This window comes from Chiloscyllium plagiosum, unplaced genomic scaffold, assembly GCF_037043375.1.
Source record: "Chiloscyllium plagiosum isolate Xiang-an unplaced genomic scaffold, Cpla_swu_hap1 HiC_scaffold_50, whole genome shotgun sequence".
Classification (NCBI taxonomy): Eukaryota; Metazoa; Chordata; class Chondrichthyes; order Orectolobiformes; family Hemiscylliidae; genus Chiloscyllium; species Chiloscyllium plagiosum.
In genome coordinates, this window is record NW_028270188.1 from 19,742,415 (window position 1) to 19,757,007 (window position 14,593).

Here is a 14,593-nt window from a genome sequence, read left to right on the forward strand (position 1 = left end):
ACTGCTGTTACTGAGGGTCGGTGGGGGGAGGGAGGGGATGGTACACACTGCTGTTACTGAGGGTCGGTGGGGGAGGGAGGGGATGGTACACACTGCTGTTACTGAGGGTCGGTGGGGGGGAGGGAGGGGATGGTACACACTGCTGTTACTGAGGGTCGGTGGGGGGAGGGAGGGGATGGTACACACTGCTGTTACTGAGGGTCGGTGGGGGGAGGGAGGGGATGGTACACACTGCTGTTACTGAGGGTCGGTGGGGGAGGGAGGGGATGGTACACACTGCTGTTACTGAGGGTCGGTGGGGGGAGGGAGGGGATGGTACACACTGCTGTTACTGAGGGTCGGGGGGGAGGGAGGGGATGGTACACACTGCTGTTACTGAGGGTCGGTGGGGGAGGGAGGGGATGGTACACACTGCTGTTACTGGGGGTCAGTGGGGAGGAGGGAGGGGATGGTACACACTGCTGTTACTGAGGGTCGGTGGGGGGAGGGAGGGGATGGTACACACTGCTGTTACTGAGGGTCGGTGAGGGGGGAGGGGATGGTACACACTGCTGTTACTGAGCGTCGGTGGGAGGGAGGGAGGGGATGGTACACACTGCTGCTACTGAGGGTCGGTGGGGGGAGGGGATGGTACACACTGCTGTTACTGAGCGTCGGTGGGGGGAGGGAGGGGATGGTACACACTGCTGTTACTGAGGGTCGGTGGCGGGGGGAGGGAGGGGATGGTACACACTGCTGTTACTGAGTGTCGGTGGGGGGGAGGGAGGGGATGGTACACACTGCTGTTACTGAGGGTCGGTTGGGGGGAGGGAGGGGATGGTACACACTGCTGTTACTGAGGGTCGGTGGGGGGGGAGGGAGGGGATGGTACACACTGCTGTTACTGAGCGTCAGTGGCGGGGGGAGGGAGGGGATGGTACACACTGCTGTTACTGAGGGTCGGTGGGGGGGGGAGGGGATGGTACACACTGCTGTTACTGAGGGTCGGTGGGGGGGGAGGGGATGGTACACACTGCTGTTACTGAGGGTCGGTGGGGGGGGGAGGGAGGGGATGGTACACACTGCTGTTACTGAGCGTCGGTGGGGGGGGGAGGGAGGGGATGGTACACACTGCTGTTACTGAGGGTCGGTGGGGGGGGAGGGGATGGTACACACTGCTGTTACTGAGGGTCGGTGGGGGAGGGAGGGGATGGTACACACTGCTGTTACTGAGCGTCGGTGGGGGGAGGGAGGGAGGGGATGGTACACACTGCTGTTACTGAGGGTCGGTGGGGGGAGGGAGGGGATGGTACACACTGCTGTTACTGAGCGTCAGTGGGAGGGAGGGAGGGGATGTTTGTGTGTGTGGGGGCTGCTTTCCCCCTGGATGGTGTCGAGCTTCTCGAGTGTTGTTGGAGCTGCCCCCACCCAGGGGCAAGTGGGGAGTATTCCCTCACCCTCCTGCCTTGGGCCTTGTCGATGGTGGGACAGGCTTTGGGGGGAGTCAGGAGGGGAGTTACTCGCTGCAGGATTCCCAGCCTCTGACCTGCTCTTGGAGCCGCTGGGTTGATGTGGTGGGTCCTGGTGTGTTTCTAGTCGGTGGTAACCCCCAGGATGTTGGGAGTGGGGGGAGTCAGGGATGGGAACACCATTGAATGTCTGAGGGGGGGGTGTGACGATGGTGATGTGGTTAAGTGTCTCTCTCTCTCTCTCTCTCTCCACATTCAGTTGCACAACCCCCAACGACATCAACTTTGACGACAAACCGAGCACAGAGCCTTCCCAGGACAAGGGGCTCACTCTCCCCTCGTCCCAACGTCATCCAGGGTGAGTGACCCCTCCCCCCCGCAGTCCTTCATTCACACTGCCCCCTGTCCCATCTCCTGTCCCACAGCAGATAGTGAGGGGGAGACCTGCCTCAGTCTCCAGCATATTCCCTCAAGGCCTCCAGACCAATCTTGTCAGGAGCCATCTGGGGAAGGGTGACCATAACATGACTGAGCTGGTCTTTACGATGGAGGGTGACCGCGTTGGAAGCAAATCCCGAATCCTGAATCTCAGGAATGGGAAATATGTGGATCTGGGATGGGCATCTGGATGGGGACTTGACTCGGAAGGGTTTGGCCCAGGGATATGGGCCAAATTCTGGTAAACGGGACAAGGTCAGGCTGGGATATTAGGATAGCACAGATGAGTTGGACCGAATGCTCTGTGTCCCTTCTGCCAGACTCTACAGTAGCCCAGTTCTTGATGAGAAAGGGGGTGAAGGATTCGAGGGAGACAGCTGGGGAATGTGGTTCATCAATATGTCAGCCATGACTAAAGCGTGGGACAGACATGATGGGCTGAGTGGACTAAATCTGCTCCTGGACTTTGTAGCGCAGGGAGAATGAGTGTTACTGCTTCCAGTTACCCTCCCAGGCACGTGCGCTGGGACCCGGCAATTTCCCAGTCCTCTCCCTCTCTCCCCTTGGGAAAACCCGACGCAGCCATGCAAGGATTATCCTCAACAGCGAGAATGCACCAGCGATGGGTCATTTTCCATCAATATCCCGCTGGCAGCAAGTCAGCCTCATCAACAGGAGGTCCAGCGGCTGGGAGAAACCATTGGGGTCTCTCGTTTGTGAGCAAGCCCCAGAATCGTGGAGAGCCCAGCTGGCTCCCTCCTCCCTTCACTTTGGTGGGAATACCAACATCATCGGGCAGATGACCTGATTGGTGTTGCGGTGGTGTGGCTATGGGCGGGTTTTCAACGCTAACATCTCACTTCCAGGTCACAATCAATCAGAAAATTTCCACTTACAGGTAGTGGGGAGGGTGGACAGGGGAGCTCGATCTCTCTCTCTCTCCTTCTCAGTGTCAGGCACCCTGATTGAAAAGGGTGTCTCAGTCCTGTCCCTGTGACAGTGCGGCCCTCCCTCAGTCCTGTCCCTGTGACAGTGCCTCCCTCCCTCAGTCCTGACCCTGTGACATTGCGGCCCTCCCTCAGTCCTGACCCTGTGACAGTGCGGCCCTCCCTCAGTCCTGACCCTGTGACAGTGCGGCCCTCCCTCAGTCCTGTCCCTGTGACAGTGCCTCCCTCCCTCAGTCCTGACCCTGTGACAGTGCCTCCCTCCCTCAGTCCTGTCCCTGTGACAGTGTCTCCCTCCCTCAGTCCTGTCCCTGTGACAGTGCCTCCCTCCCTCAGTCCTGACCCTGTGACAGTGCGGCCCTCCCTCAGTCCTGTCCCTGTGACAGTGCCTCCCTCCCTCAGTCCTGACCCTGTGACAGTGTCTCCCTCCCTCAGTCCTGTCCCTGTGACAGTGCCTCCCTCCCTCAGTCCTGTCCCTGTGACAGTGCCTCCCTCCCTCAGTCCTGACCCTGTGACAGTGCGGCCCTCCCTCAGTCCTGTCCCTGTGTCAGTGCCTCCCTCCCTCAGTCCTGACCCTGTGACAGTGCCTCCCTCCCTCAGTCCTGACCCTGTGACAGTGCCTCCCTCCCTCAGTCCTGTCCCTGTGACAGTGCCCCCCTCCCTCAGTCCTGTCCCTGTGACAGTGTCTCCCTCCCTCAGTCCTGTCCCTGTGACAGTGCGGCCCTCCCTCAGTCCTGACCCTGTGACAGTGCGGCCCTCCCTCAGTCCTGTCCCTGTGACAGTGCCTCCCTCCCTCAGTCCTGTCCCTGTGACAGTGCCTCCCTCCCTCAGTCCTGTCCCTGTGACAGTGCCTCCCTCCCTCAGTCCTGACCCTGTGACAGTGCCTCCCTCCCTCAGTCCTGTCCCTGTGACAGTGCCTCCCTCCCTCAGTCCTGTCCCTGTGACAGTGCCTCCCTCCCTCAGTCCTGTCCCTGTGACAGTGCCTCCCTCCCTCAGTCCTGACCCTGTGACAGTGCCTCCCTCCCTCAGTCCTGTCCCTGTGACAGTGCCTCCCTCCCTCAGTCCTGACCCTGTGACAGTGCCTCCCTCCCTCAGTCCTGATCCTGTGACAGTGCGGCCCTCCCTCAGTCCTGTCCCTGTGACAGTGCCTCCCTCCCTCAGTCCTGACCCTGTGACAGTGCCTCCCTCCCTCAGTCCTGACCCTGTGACAGTGTCTCCCTCCCTCAGTCCTGACGCTGTGATAGTGCCTCCCTCCCTCAGTCCTGACCCTGTGACAGTGCGGCCCTCCCTCAGTCCTGTCCCTGTGACAGTGCCTCCCTCCCTCAGTCCTGTCCCTGTGACAGTGCCTCCCTCCCTCAGTCCTGACCCTGTGACAGTGCCTCCCTCCCTCAGTCCTGACCCTGTGACAGTGCGGCCCTCCCTCAGTCCTGTCCCTGTGACAGCGCCTCCCTCCCTCAGTCCTGTCCCTGTGACAGTGCCTCCCTCCCTCAGTCCTGACCCTGTGACAGTTTCTCCCTCCCTCAGTCCTGTCCCTGTGTCAGTGCCTCCCTCCCTCAGTCCTGTCCCTGTGACAGTGCCTCCCTCCCTCAGTCCTGTCCCTGTGACAGTGCCTCCCTCCCTCAGTCCTGTCCCTGTGACAGTGCGGCCCTCCCTCAGTCCTGTCCCTGTGACAGTGCCTCCCTCCCACAGTCCTGTCCCTGTGACAGTGCGGCCCTCCCTCAGTCCTGTCCCTGTGACAGTGCGGCCCTCCCTCAGTCCTGTCCCTGTGACAGTGCGGCCCTCCCTCAGTCCTGTCCCTGTGACAGTGCCCCCCTCCCTCAGTCTTGACCCTGTGACAGTGCGGCCCTCCCTCAGTCCTGTCCCTGTGACAGTGCGGCCCTCCCTCAGTCCTGTCCCTGTGACAGTGCGGCCCTCCCTCAGTCCTGTCCCTGTGACAGTGCGGCCCTCCCTCAGTCCTGTCCCTGTGACAGTGACTCCCTCCCTCAGTTCTGACCCTGTGACAGTGCGGCCCTCCCTCAGTCCTGTCCCTGTGACAGTGCCTCCCTCCCTCAGTCCTGACCCTGTGACAGTGCCTCCCTCCCTCAGTCCTGACCCTGTGACAGTGCGGCCCTCCCTCAGTCCTGTCCCTGTGACAGTGCGGCCCTCCCTCAGTCCTGTCCCTGTGACAGTGTCTACCTCCCTCAGTCCTGTCCCTGTGACAGTGCCTCCCTCCCTCAGTCCTGTCCCTGTGACAGTGCGGCCCTCCCTCAGTCCTGTCCCTGTGACAGTGTCTACCTCCCTCAGTCCTGACCCTGTGACAGTGCCTCCCTCCCTCAGTCCTGTCCCTGTGACAGTGCGGCCCTCCCTCAGTCCTGTCCCTGTGACAGTGCCTCCCTCCCTCAGTCCTGTCCCTGTGACAGTGCCTCCCTCCCTCAGTCCTGTTCCTGTGACAGTGTCTCCCTCCCTCAGTCCTGTCCCTGTGACAGTGTCTCCCTCCCTCAGTCCTGACCCTGTGACAGTGCCTCCCTCCCTCAGTCCTGTCCCTGTGACAGTGCGGCCCTCCCTCAGTCCTGACCCTGTGACTGTGCCTCCCTCCCTCAGTCCTGACCCTGTGACAGTGCCTCCCTCCCTCAGTCCTGACCCTGAGACAGTGCCTCCCTCCCTCAGTCCTGACCCTGTGACAGTGCCTCCCTCCCTCAGTCCTGACCCTGTGACAGTGCCTCCCTCCCTCAGTCCTGACCCTGTGACAGTGCCTCCCTCCCTCAGTCCTGACCCTGTGACAGTGTCTCCCTCCCTCAGTCCTGACCCTGTGACAGTGCCTCCCTCCCTCAGTCCTGACCCTGTGACAGTGCCTCCCTCCCTCAGTCCTGACCCTGTGACAGTGTCTCCCTCCCTCAGTCCTGTCCCTGTGACAGTGCCTCCCTCCCTCAGTCCTGTCCCTGTGACAGTGCCCCCCTCCCTCAGTCTTGACCCTGTGACAGTGTCTCCCTCCCTCAGTCCTGTCCCTGTGACAGTGCCTCCCTCCCTCAGTCCTGTCCCTGTGACAGTGCCCCCCTCCCTCAGTCTTGACCCTGTGACAGTGCCTCCCTCCCTCAGTCCTGACCCTGTGACAGTGCCTCCCTCCCTCAGTCCTGACCCTGTGACAGTGCCTCCCTCCCTCAGTCCTGTCCCTGTGACAGTGCCCCCCTCCCTCAGTCTTGACCCTGTGACAGTGTCTCCCTCCCTCAGTCCTGTCCCTGTGACAGTGTCTCCCTCCCTCAGTCCTGACCCTGTGACAGTGTCTCCCTCCCTCAGTCCTGTCCCTGTGACAGTGCGGCCCTCCCTCAGTCCTGACCCTGTGACAGTGCGGCCCTCCCTCAGTCCTGTCCCTGTGACAGTGTCTCCCTCCCTCAGTCCTGTCCCTGTGACAGTGCGGCCCTCCCTCAGTCCTGACCCTGTGACAGTGCCTCCCTCCCTCAGTCCTGTCCCTGTGACAGTGCCTCCCTCCCTCAGTCCTGACCCTGTGACAGTGCCTCCCTCCCTCAGTCCTGACCCTGTGACAGTGCCCCCCTCCCTCAGTCCTGACCCTGTGACAGTATGTCCCTCCCTCAGTCCTGTCCCTGTGACAGTGCCTCCCTCCCTCAGTCCTGACCCTGTGACAGTGCCTCCCTCCCTCAGTCCTGACCCTCTGACAGTGCCTCCCTCCCTCAGTCCTGACCCTGTGACAGTGCCCCCCTCCCTCAGTCTTGACCCTGTGACAGTGTCTCCCTCCCTCAGTCCTGTCCCTGTGACAGTGCCTCCCTCCCTCAGTCCTGACCCTGTGACAGTGCCTCCCTCCCTCAGTCCTGACCCTGTGACAGTGCGGCCCTCCCTCAGTCCTGACCCTGTGACAGTGCCTCCCTCCCTCAGTCCTGACCCTGTGACAGTGTCTCCCTCCCTCAGTCCTGACCCTGTGACAGTGCCTCCCTCCCTCAGTCCTGACCCTGTGACAGTGTCTCCCTCCCTCAGTCCTGTCCCTGTGACAGTGCCTCCCTCCCTCAGTCCTGACCCTGTGACAGTGCCTCCCTCCCTCAGTCCTGACCCTGTGACAGTGCGGCCCTCCCTCAGTCCTGTCCCTGTGACAGTGCCTCCCTCCCTCAGTCCTGTCCCTGTGACAGTGCCCCCCTCCCTCAGTCCTGACCCTGTGACAGTGTCTCCCTCCCTCAGTCCTGTCCCTGTGACAGTGCCCCCCTCCCTCAGTCTTGACCCTGTGACAGTGTATCCCTCCCTCAGTCCTGTCCCTGTGACAGTGCGGCCCTCCCTCAGTCCTGTCCCTGTGACAGTGCCTCCCTCCCTCAGTCCTGTCCCTGTGACAGTGTCTCCCTCCCTCAGTCCTGTCCCTGTGACAGTGCCTCCCTCCCTCAGTCCTGACCCTGTGACAGTGCCTCCCTCCCTCAGTCCTGACCCTGTGACAGTGCGGCCCTCCCTCAGTCCTGACCCTGTGACAGTGTCTCCCTCCCTCAGTCCTGTCCCTGTGACAGTGCCTCCCTCCCTCAGTCCTGTCCCTGTGACAGTGCCTCCCTCCCTCAGTCCTATCCCTGTGACAGTGCCTCCCTCCCTCAGTCCTGTCCCTGTGACAGTGCCTCCCTCCCTCAGTCCTGTCCCTGTGACAGTGTCTCCCTCCCTCAGTCCTGTCCCTGTGACAGTGCCTCCCTCCCTCAGTCCTGTCCCTGTGACAGTGTCTCCCTCCCTCAGTCTTGTCCCAGTGACAGTGCCTCCCTCCCTCAGTCCTGTCCCTGTGACAGTGCCTCCCTACCTCAGTCCTGACCCTGTGACAGTGCGGCCCTCCCTCAGTCCTGTCCCTGTGACAGTGTCTCCTTCCCTCAGTCCTGTCCCTGTGTCTGTGCCTCCCTCCCTCAGTCCTGTCCCTGTGACAGTGCCTCCCTCCCTCAGTCCTGTCCCTGTGACAGTGCGGCCCTTCCTCAGTCCTGTCCCTGTGACAGTGTCTCCCTCCCTCAGTCCTGACCCTGTGACAGTGCCTCCCTCCCTCAGTCCTGTCCCTGTGACAGTGCGGCCCTCCCTCAGTCCTGACCCTGTGACAGTGCCTCCCTCCCTCAGTCCTGTCCCTGTGACAGTGCCTCCCTCCCTCAGTCCTGTCCCTGTGACAGTGCCTCCCTCCCTCAGTCCTGTCCCTGTGACAGTGCCTCCCTCCCTCAGTCCTGTCCCTGTGACAGTGCCCCCCTCCCTCAGTCCTGACCCTGTGACAGTGTCTCCCTCCCTCAGTCCTGTCCCTGTGACAGTGCCTCCCTCCCTCAGTCCTGTCCCTGTGACAGTGCGGCCCTCCCTCAGTCCTGTCCCTGTGACAGTGCCTCCCTCCCTCAGTCCTGTCCCTGTGACAGTGCCTCCCTCCCTCAGTCCTGACCCTGTGACAGTGCGGCCCTCCCTCAGTCCTGTCCTTGTGTCAGTGCCTCCCTCCCTCAGTCCTGTCCCTGTGACAGTGCCTCCCTCCCTCAGTCCTGACCCTGTGACAGTGCGGCCCTCCCTCAGTCCTGTCCCTGTGTCAGTGCCTCCCTCCCTCAGTCCTGTCCCTGTGACAGTGCCTCCCTCCCTCAGTCCTGTCCCTGTGACAGTGCCTCCCTCCCTCAGTCCTGTCCCTGTGACAGTGTCTCCCTCCCTCAGTCCTGTCCCTGTGTCAGTGCCTCCCTCCCTCAGTCCTGTCCCTGTGACAGTGCGGCCCTCCCTCAGTCCTGTCCCTGTGACAGTGCGGCCCTCCCTCAGTCCTGACCCTGTGACAGTGCCTCCCTCTCTCAGTCCTGTCCCTGTGACAGTGCCTCCCTCCCTCAGTCCTGTCCCTGTGACAGTGCCTCCCTCCCTCAGTCCTGTCCCTGTGACAGTGCCTCCCTCCCTCAGTCCTGTCCCTGTGACAGTGCCTCCCTCCCTCAGTCCTGTCCCTGTGACAGTGCCTCCCTCCCTCAGTCCTGCCCCTGTGACAGTGCCTCCCTCCCTCAGTCCTGTCCCTGTGACAGTGCGGCCCTCCCTCAGTCCTGACCCTGTGACAGTGTCTCCCTCCCTCAGTCCTGACCCTGTGACAGTGCGGCCCTCCCTCAGTCCTGTCCCTGTGACAGTGCCTCCCTCCCTCAGTCCTGTCCCTGTGACAGTGTCTCCCTCCCTCAGTCCTGTCCCTGTGACAGTGTCTCCCTCCCTCAGTCCTGACCCTGTGACAGTGTCCCCCTCCCTCAGTCCTGTCCCTGTGACAGTGCCTCCCTCCCTCAGTCCTGTCCCTGTGACAGTGCCTCCCTCCCTCAGTCCTGTCCCTGTGACAGTGCCTCCCTCCCTCAGTCATGACCCTGTGACAGTGCCTCCCTCCCTCAGTCCTGACCCTGAGACAGTGCCTCCCTCCCTCAGTCCTGACCCTGTGACAGTGTCTCCCTCCCTCAGTCCTGTCCCTGTGACAGTGCCTCCCTCCCTCAGTCCTGTCCCTGTGACAGTGCGGCCCTCCCTCAGTCCTGACCCTGTGACAGTGCCTCCCTCCCTCAGTCCTGACCCTGTGACAGTGCCTCCCTCCCTCAGTCCTGACCCTGAGACAGTGCCTCCCTCCCTCAGTCCTGACCCTGTGACAGTGTCTCCCTCCCTCAGTCCTGTCCCTGTGACAGTGCCTCCCTCCCTCAGTCCTGTCCCTGTGACAGTGCGGCCCTCCCTCAGTCCTGACCCTGTGACAGTGTCTCCCTCCCTCAGTCCTGTCCCTGTGACAGTGCCCCCCTCCCTCAGTCTTGACCCTGTGACAGTGTATCCCTCCCTCAGTCCTGTCCCTGTGACAGTGCGGCCCTCCCTCAGTCCTGTCCCTGTGACAGTGCCTCCCTCCCTCAGTCCTGTCCCTGTGACAGTGTCTCCCTCCCTCAGTCCTGTCCCTGTGACAGTGCCTCCCTCCCTCAGTCCTGACCCTGTGACAGTGCCTCCCTCCCTCAGTCCTGACCCTTTGACAGTGCGGCCCTCCCTCAGTCCTGACCCTGTGACAGTGTCTCCCTCCCTCAGTCCTGTCCCTGTGACAGTGCCTCCCTCCCTCAGTCCTGTCCCTGTGACAGTGCCTCCCTCCCTCAGTCCTATCCCTGTGACAGTGCCTCCCTCCCTCAGTCCTGTCCCTGTGACAGTGCCTCCCTCCCTCAGTCCTGTCCCTGTGACAGTGTCTCCCTCCCTCAGTCCTGTCCCTGTGACAGTGCCTCCCTCCCTCAGTCCTGTCCCTGTGACAGTGTCTCCCTCCCTCAGTCTTGTCCCAGTGACAGTGCCTCCCTCCCTCAGTCCTGTCCCTGTGACAGTGCCTCCCTACCTCAGTCCTGACCCTGTGACAGTGCGGCCCTCCCTCAGTCCTGTCCCTGTGACAGTGTCTCCTTCCCTCAGTCCTGTCCCTGTGTCTGTGCCTCCCTCCCTCAGTCCTGTCCCTGTGACAGTGCCTCCCTCCCTCAGTCCTGTCCCTGTGACAGTGCGGCCCTTCCTCAGTCCTGTCCCTGTGACAGTGTCTCCCTCCCTCAGTCCTGACCCTGTGACAGTGCCTCCCTCCCTCAGTCCTGTCCCTGTGACAGTGCGGCCCTCCCTCAGTCCTGACCCTGTGACAGTGCCTCCCTCCCTCAGTCCTGTCCCTGTGACAGTGCCTCCCTCCCTCAGTCCTGTCCCTGTGACAGTGCCTCCCTCCCTCAGTCCTGTCCCTGTGACAGTGCCTCCCTCCCTCAGTCCTGTCCCTGTGACAGTGCCCCCCTCCCTCAGTCCTGACCCTGTGACAGTGTCTCCCTCCCTCAGTCCTGTCCCTGTGACAGTGCCTCCCTCCCTCAGTCCTGTCCCTGTGACAGTGCGGCCCTCCCTCAGTCCTGTCCCTGTGACAGTGCCTCCCTCCCTCAGTCCTGTCCCTGTGACAGTGCCTCCCTCCCTCAGTCCTGACCCTGTGACAGTGCGGCCCTCCCTCAGTCCTGTCCCTGTGTCAGTGCCTCCCTCCCTCAGTCCTGTCCCTGTGACAGTGCCTCCCTCCCTCAGTCCTGACCCTGTGACAGTGCGGCCCTCCCTCAGTCCTGTCCCTGTGTCAGTGCCTCCCTCCCTCAGTCCTGTCCCTGTGACAGTGCCTCCCTCCCTCAGTCCTGTCCCTGTGACAGTGCCTCCCTCCCTCAGTCCTGTCCCTGTGACAGTGTCTCCCTCCCTCAGTCCTGTCCCTGTGTCAGTGCCTCCCTCCCTCAGTCCTGTCCCTGTGACAGTGCGGCCCTCCCTCAGTCCTGTCCCTGTGACAGTGCGGCCCTCCCTCAGTCCTGACCCTGTGACAGTGCCTCCCTCTCTCAGTCCTGTCCCTGTGACAGTGCCTCCCTCCCTCAGTCCTGTCCCTGTGACAGTGCCTCCCTCCCTCAGTCCTGTCCCTGTGACAGTGCCTCCCTCCCTCAGTCCTGTCCCTGTGACAGTGCCTCCCTCCCTCAGTCCTGTCCCTGTGACAGTGCCTCCCTCCCTCAGTCCTGCCCCTGTGACAGTGCCTCCCTCCCTCAGTCCTGTCCCTGTGACAGTGCGGCCCTCCCTCAGTCCTGACCCTGTGACAGTGTCTCCCTCCCTCAGTCCTGACCCTGTGACAGTGCGGCCCTCCCTCAGTCCTGTCCCTGTGACAGTGCCTCCCTCCCTCAGTCCTGTCCCTGTGACAGTGTCTCCCTCCCTCAGTCCTGTCCCTGTGACAGTGTCTCCCTCCCTCAGTCCTGACCCTGTGACAGTGTCCCCCTCCCTCAGTCCTGTCCCTGTGACAGTGCCTCCCTCCCTCAGTCCTGTCCCTGTGACAGTGCCTCCCTCCCTCAGTCCTGTCCCTGTGACAGTGCCTCCCTCCCTCAGTCATGACCCTGTGACAGTGCCTCCCTCCCTCAGTCCTGACCCTGAGACAGTGCCTCCCTCCCTCAGTCCTGACCCTGTGACAGTGTCTCCCTCCCTCAGTCCTGTCCCTGTGACAGTGCCTCCCTCCCTCAGTCCTGTCCCTGTGACAGTGCGGCCCTCCCTCAGTCCTGACCCTGTGACAGTGCCTCCCTCCCTCAGTCCTGACCCTGTGACAGTGCCTCCCTCCCTCAGTCCTGACCCTGAGACAGTGCCTCCCTCCCTCAGTCCTGACCCTGTGACAGTGTCTCCCTCCCTCAGTCCTGTCCCTGTGACAGTGCCTCCCTCCCTCAGTCCTGTCCCTGTGACAGTGCGGCCCTCCCTCAGTCCTGACCCTGTGACAGTGCCTCCCTCCCTCAGTCCTGACCCTGTGACAGTGCCTCCCTCCCTCAGTCCTGACCCTGTGACAGTGCCTCCCTCCCTCAGTCCTGACCCTGTGACAGTGCCTCCCTCCCTCAGTCCTGACCCTGTGACAGTGTCTCCCTCCCTCAGTCCTGTTCCTGTGACAGTGCCTCCCTCCCTCAGTCCTGACCCTGTGACAGTGCGGCCCTCCCTCAGTCCTATCCCTGTGACAGTGCCTCCCTCCCTCAGTCCTGTCCCTGTGACAGTGCCTCTCTCCCTCAGTCCTGTCCCTGTGACAGTGCCTCCCTCCCTCAGTCCTGTCCCTGTGACAGTGCCTCCCTCCCTCAGTCATGACCCTGTGACAGTGCCTCCCTCCCTCAGTCCTGACCCTGAGACAGTGCCTCCCTCCCTCAGTCCTGACCCTGTGACAGTGTCTCCCTCCCTCAGTCCTGTCCCTGTGACAGTGCGGCCCTCCCTCAGTCCTGACCCTGTGACAGTGCCTCCCTCCCTCAGTCCTGACCCTGTGACAGTGCGGCCCTCCCTCAGTCCTGACCCTGTGACAGTGTCTCCCTCCCTCAGTCCTGACCCTGTGACAGTGCGGCCCTCCCTCAGTCCTATCCCTGTGACAGTGCCTCCCTCCCTCAGTCCTGTCCCTGTGACAGTGCCTCCCTCCCTCAGTCCTGTCCCTGTGACAGTGTCTCCCTCCCTCAGTCCTGTCCCTGTGACAGTGCCTCCCTCCCTCAGTCCTGACCCTGTGACAGTGCCTCCCTCCCTCAGTCCTATCCCTGTGACAGTGCCTCCCTCCCTCAGTCCTGTCCCTGTGACAGTGTCTCCCTCCCTCAGTCCTGACCCTGTGACAGTGTCTCCCTCCCTCAGTCCTGACCCTGTGACAGTGTCTCCCTCCCTCAGTCCTGACCCTGTGACAGTGCCTCCCTCCCTCACTCCTGACCCTGTGACAGTGTCTCCCTCCCTCAGTCCTGACCCTGTGACAGTGTCTCCCTCCCTCAGTCCTGACCCTGTGACAGTGTCTCCCTCCCTCAGTCCTGTCCCTGTGACAGTGCCTCCCTCCCTCAGTCCTGTCCCTGTGACAGTGCCTCCCTCCCTCAGTCCTGACCCTGTGACAGTGTCTCCCTCCCTCAGTCCTGTCCCTGTGACAGTGCCTCCCTCCCTCAGTCCTGTCCCTGTGACAGTGCGGCCCTCCCTCACTCCTGTCCCTGTGACAGTGCCTCCCTCCCTCAGTCCTGACCCTGTGACAGTGCGGCCCTCCCTCAGTCCTGACCCTGTGACAGTGCCTCCCTCCCTCAGTCCTGACCCTGTGACAGTGTCTCCCTCTCTCAGTCCTGACCCTGTGACAGTGCCTCTCTCCCTCAGTCCTGACCCTGTGACAGTGCCTCCCTCCCTCAGTCCTGACCCTGTGACAGTGCCTCCCTCCCTCAGTCCTGTCCCTGTGACAGTGCCTCCCTCCCTCAGTCCTGTCCCTGTGACAGTGCCTCCCTCCCTCAGTCCTGTCCCTGTGACAGTGCCCCCCTCCCTCAGTCCTGACCCTGTGACAGTGTCTCCCTCCCTCAGTCCTGTCCCTGTGACAGTGCCTCCCTCCCTCAGTCCTGTCCCTGTGTCAGTGACTCCCTCCCTCAGTCCTGTCCCTGTGACAGTGTCTCCCTCCCTCAGTCCTGACCCTGTGACAGTGTCTCCCTCCCTCAGTCCTGTCCCTGTGACAGTGCCTCCCTCCCTCAGTACTGACCCTGTGACAGTGTCTCCCTCCCTCAGTCCTGTCCCTGTGACAGTGCCTCCCTTCCTCAGTCCTGACCCTGTGACAGTGCCTCCCTCCCTCAGTCCTGACCCTGTGACAGTGCCTCCCTCCCTCAGTCCTGTCCCTGTGACAGTGCCTCCCTCCCTCAATCCTGACCCTGTGACAGTGCGGCCCTCCCTCAGTCCTGTCCCTGTGACAGTGCGGCCCTCCCTCAGTCCTGACCCTGTGACAGTGCCTCCCTCCCTCAGTCCTGACCCTGTGACAGTGCCTCCCTCCCTCAGTCCTATCCTTGTGACAGTGCCTCCCTCCCTCAGTCCTGTCCCTGTGACAGTGCCTCCCTCCCTCAGTCCTGTCCCTGTGACAGTGTCTCCCTCCCTCAGTCCTGACCCTGTGACAGTGTCTCCCTCCCTCAGTCCTGTCCCAGTGACAGTGCCTCCCTCCCTCAGTCCTGTCCCTGTGACAGTGCCTCCCTCCCTCAGTCCTGACCCTGTGACAGTGCGGCCCTCCCTCAGTCCTGTCCCTGTGACAGTGTCTCCCTCCCTCAGTCCTGTCCCTGTGTTAGTGCCTCCCTCCCTCAGTCCTGTCTCTGTGACAGTGCGGCCCTCCCTCAGTCCTGTCCCTGTGACAGTGCCTCCCTCCCTCAGTCCTGTCCCTGGGACAGTGCCTCCCTCCCTCAGTCCTGACCCTGTGACAGTGTGGCCCTCCCTCAGTCCTGTCCCTGTGTCAGTGCCTCCATCCCTCAGTCCTGTCCCCGAGACAGTGCCTCCCTCCCTCAGTCCTGTCCCTGTGACAGTGCCTCCCTCCCTCAGTCCTGTCCCTGTGACAGTGCCTCCCTCCCTCAGTCCTGACCC

The 14,593-nt window shown here is 62.5% G+C and overlaps 1 protein-coding gene across 5 annotated transcripts in view; it reads left to right on the plus strand.

The window, feature by feature from the left end:
- Positions 1–14,593, plus strand: part of LOC148135253 (uncharacterized) — a 147,697-nt gene that overhangs the window by 68,307 nt on the left and 64,797 nt on the right. For 4 of the 5 annotated variants that reach the window (XM_087984987.1, XM_087984988.1, XM_087984989.1 and 1 more), the window contains one exon: positions 1,708–1,806. The exons of the other annotated variant lie outside the window; for it this stretch is intronic. In XM_087984987.1, the coding sequence (XP_087841113.1) occupies positions 1,708–1,806 (99 nt within the window). The remainder of the gene's footprint in view (positions 1–1,707; positions 1,807–14,593) is intronic. 5 annotated transcript variants of the gene reach the window in all.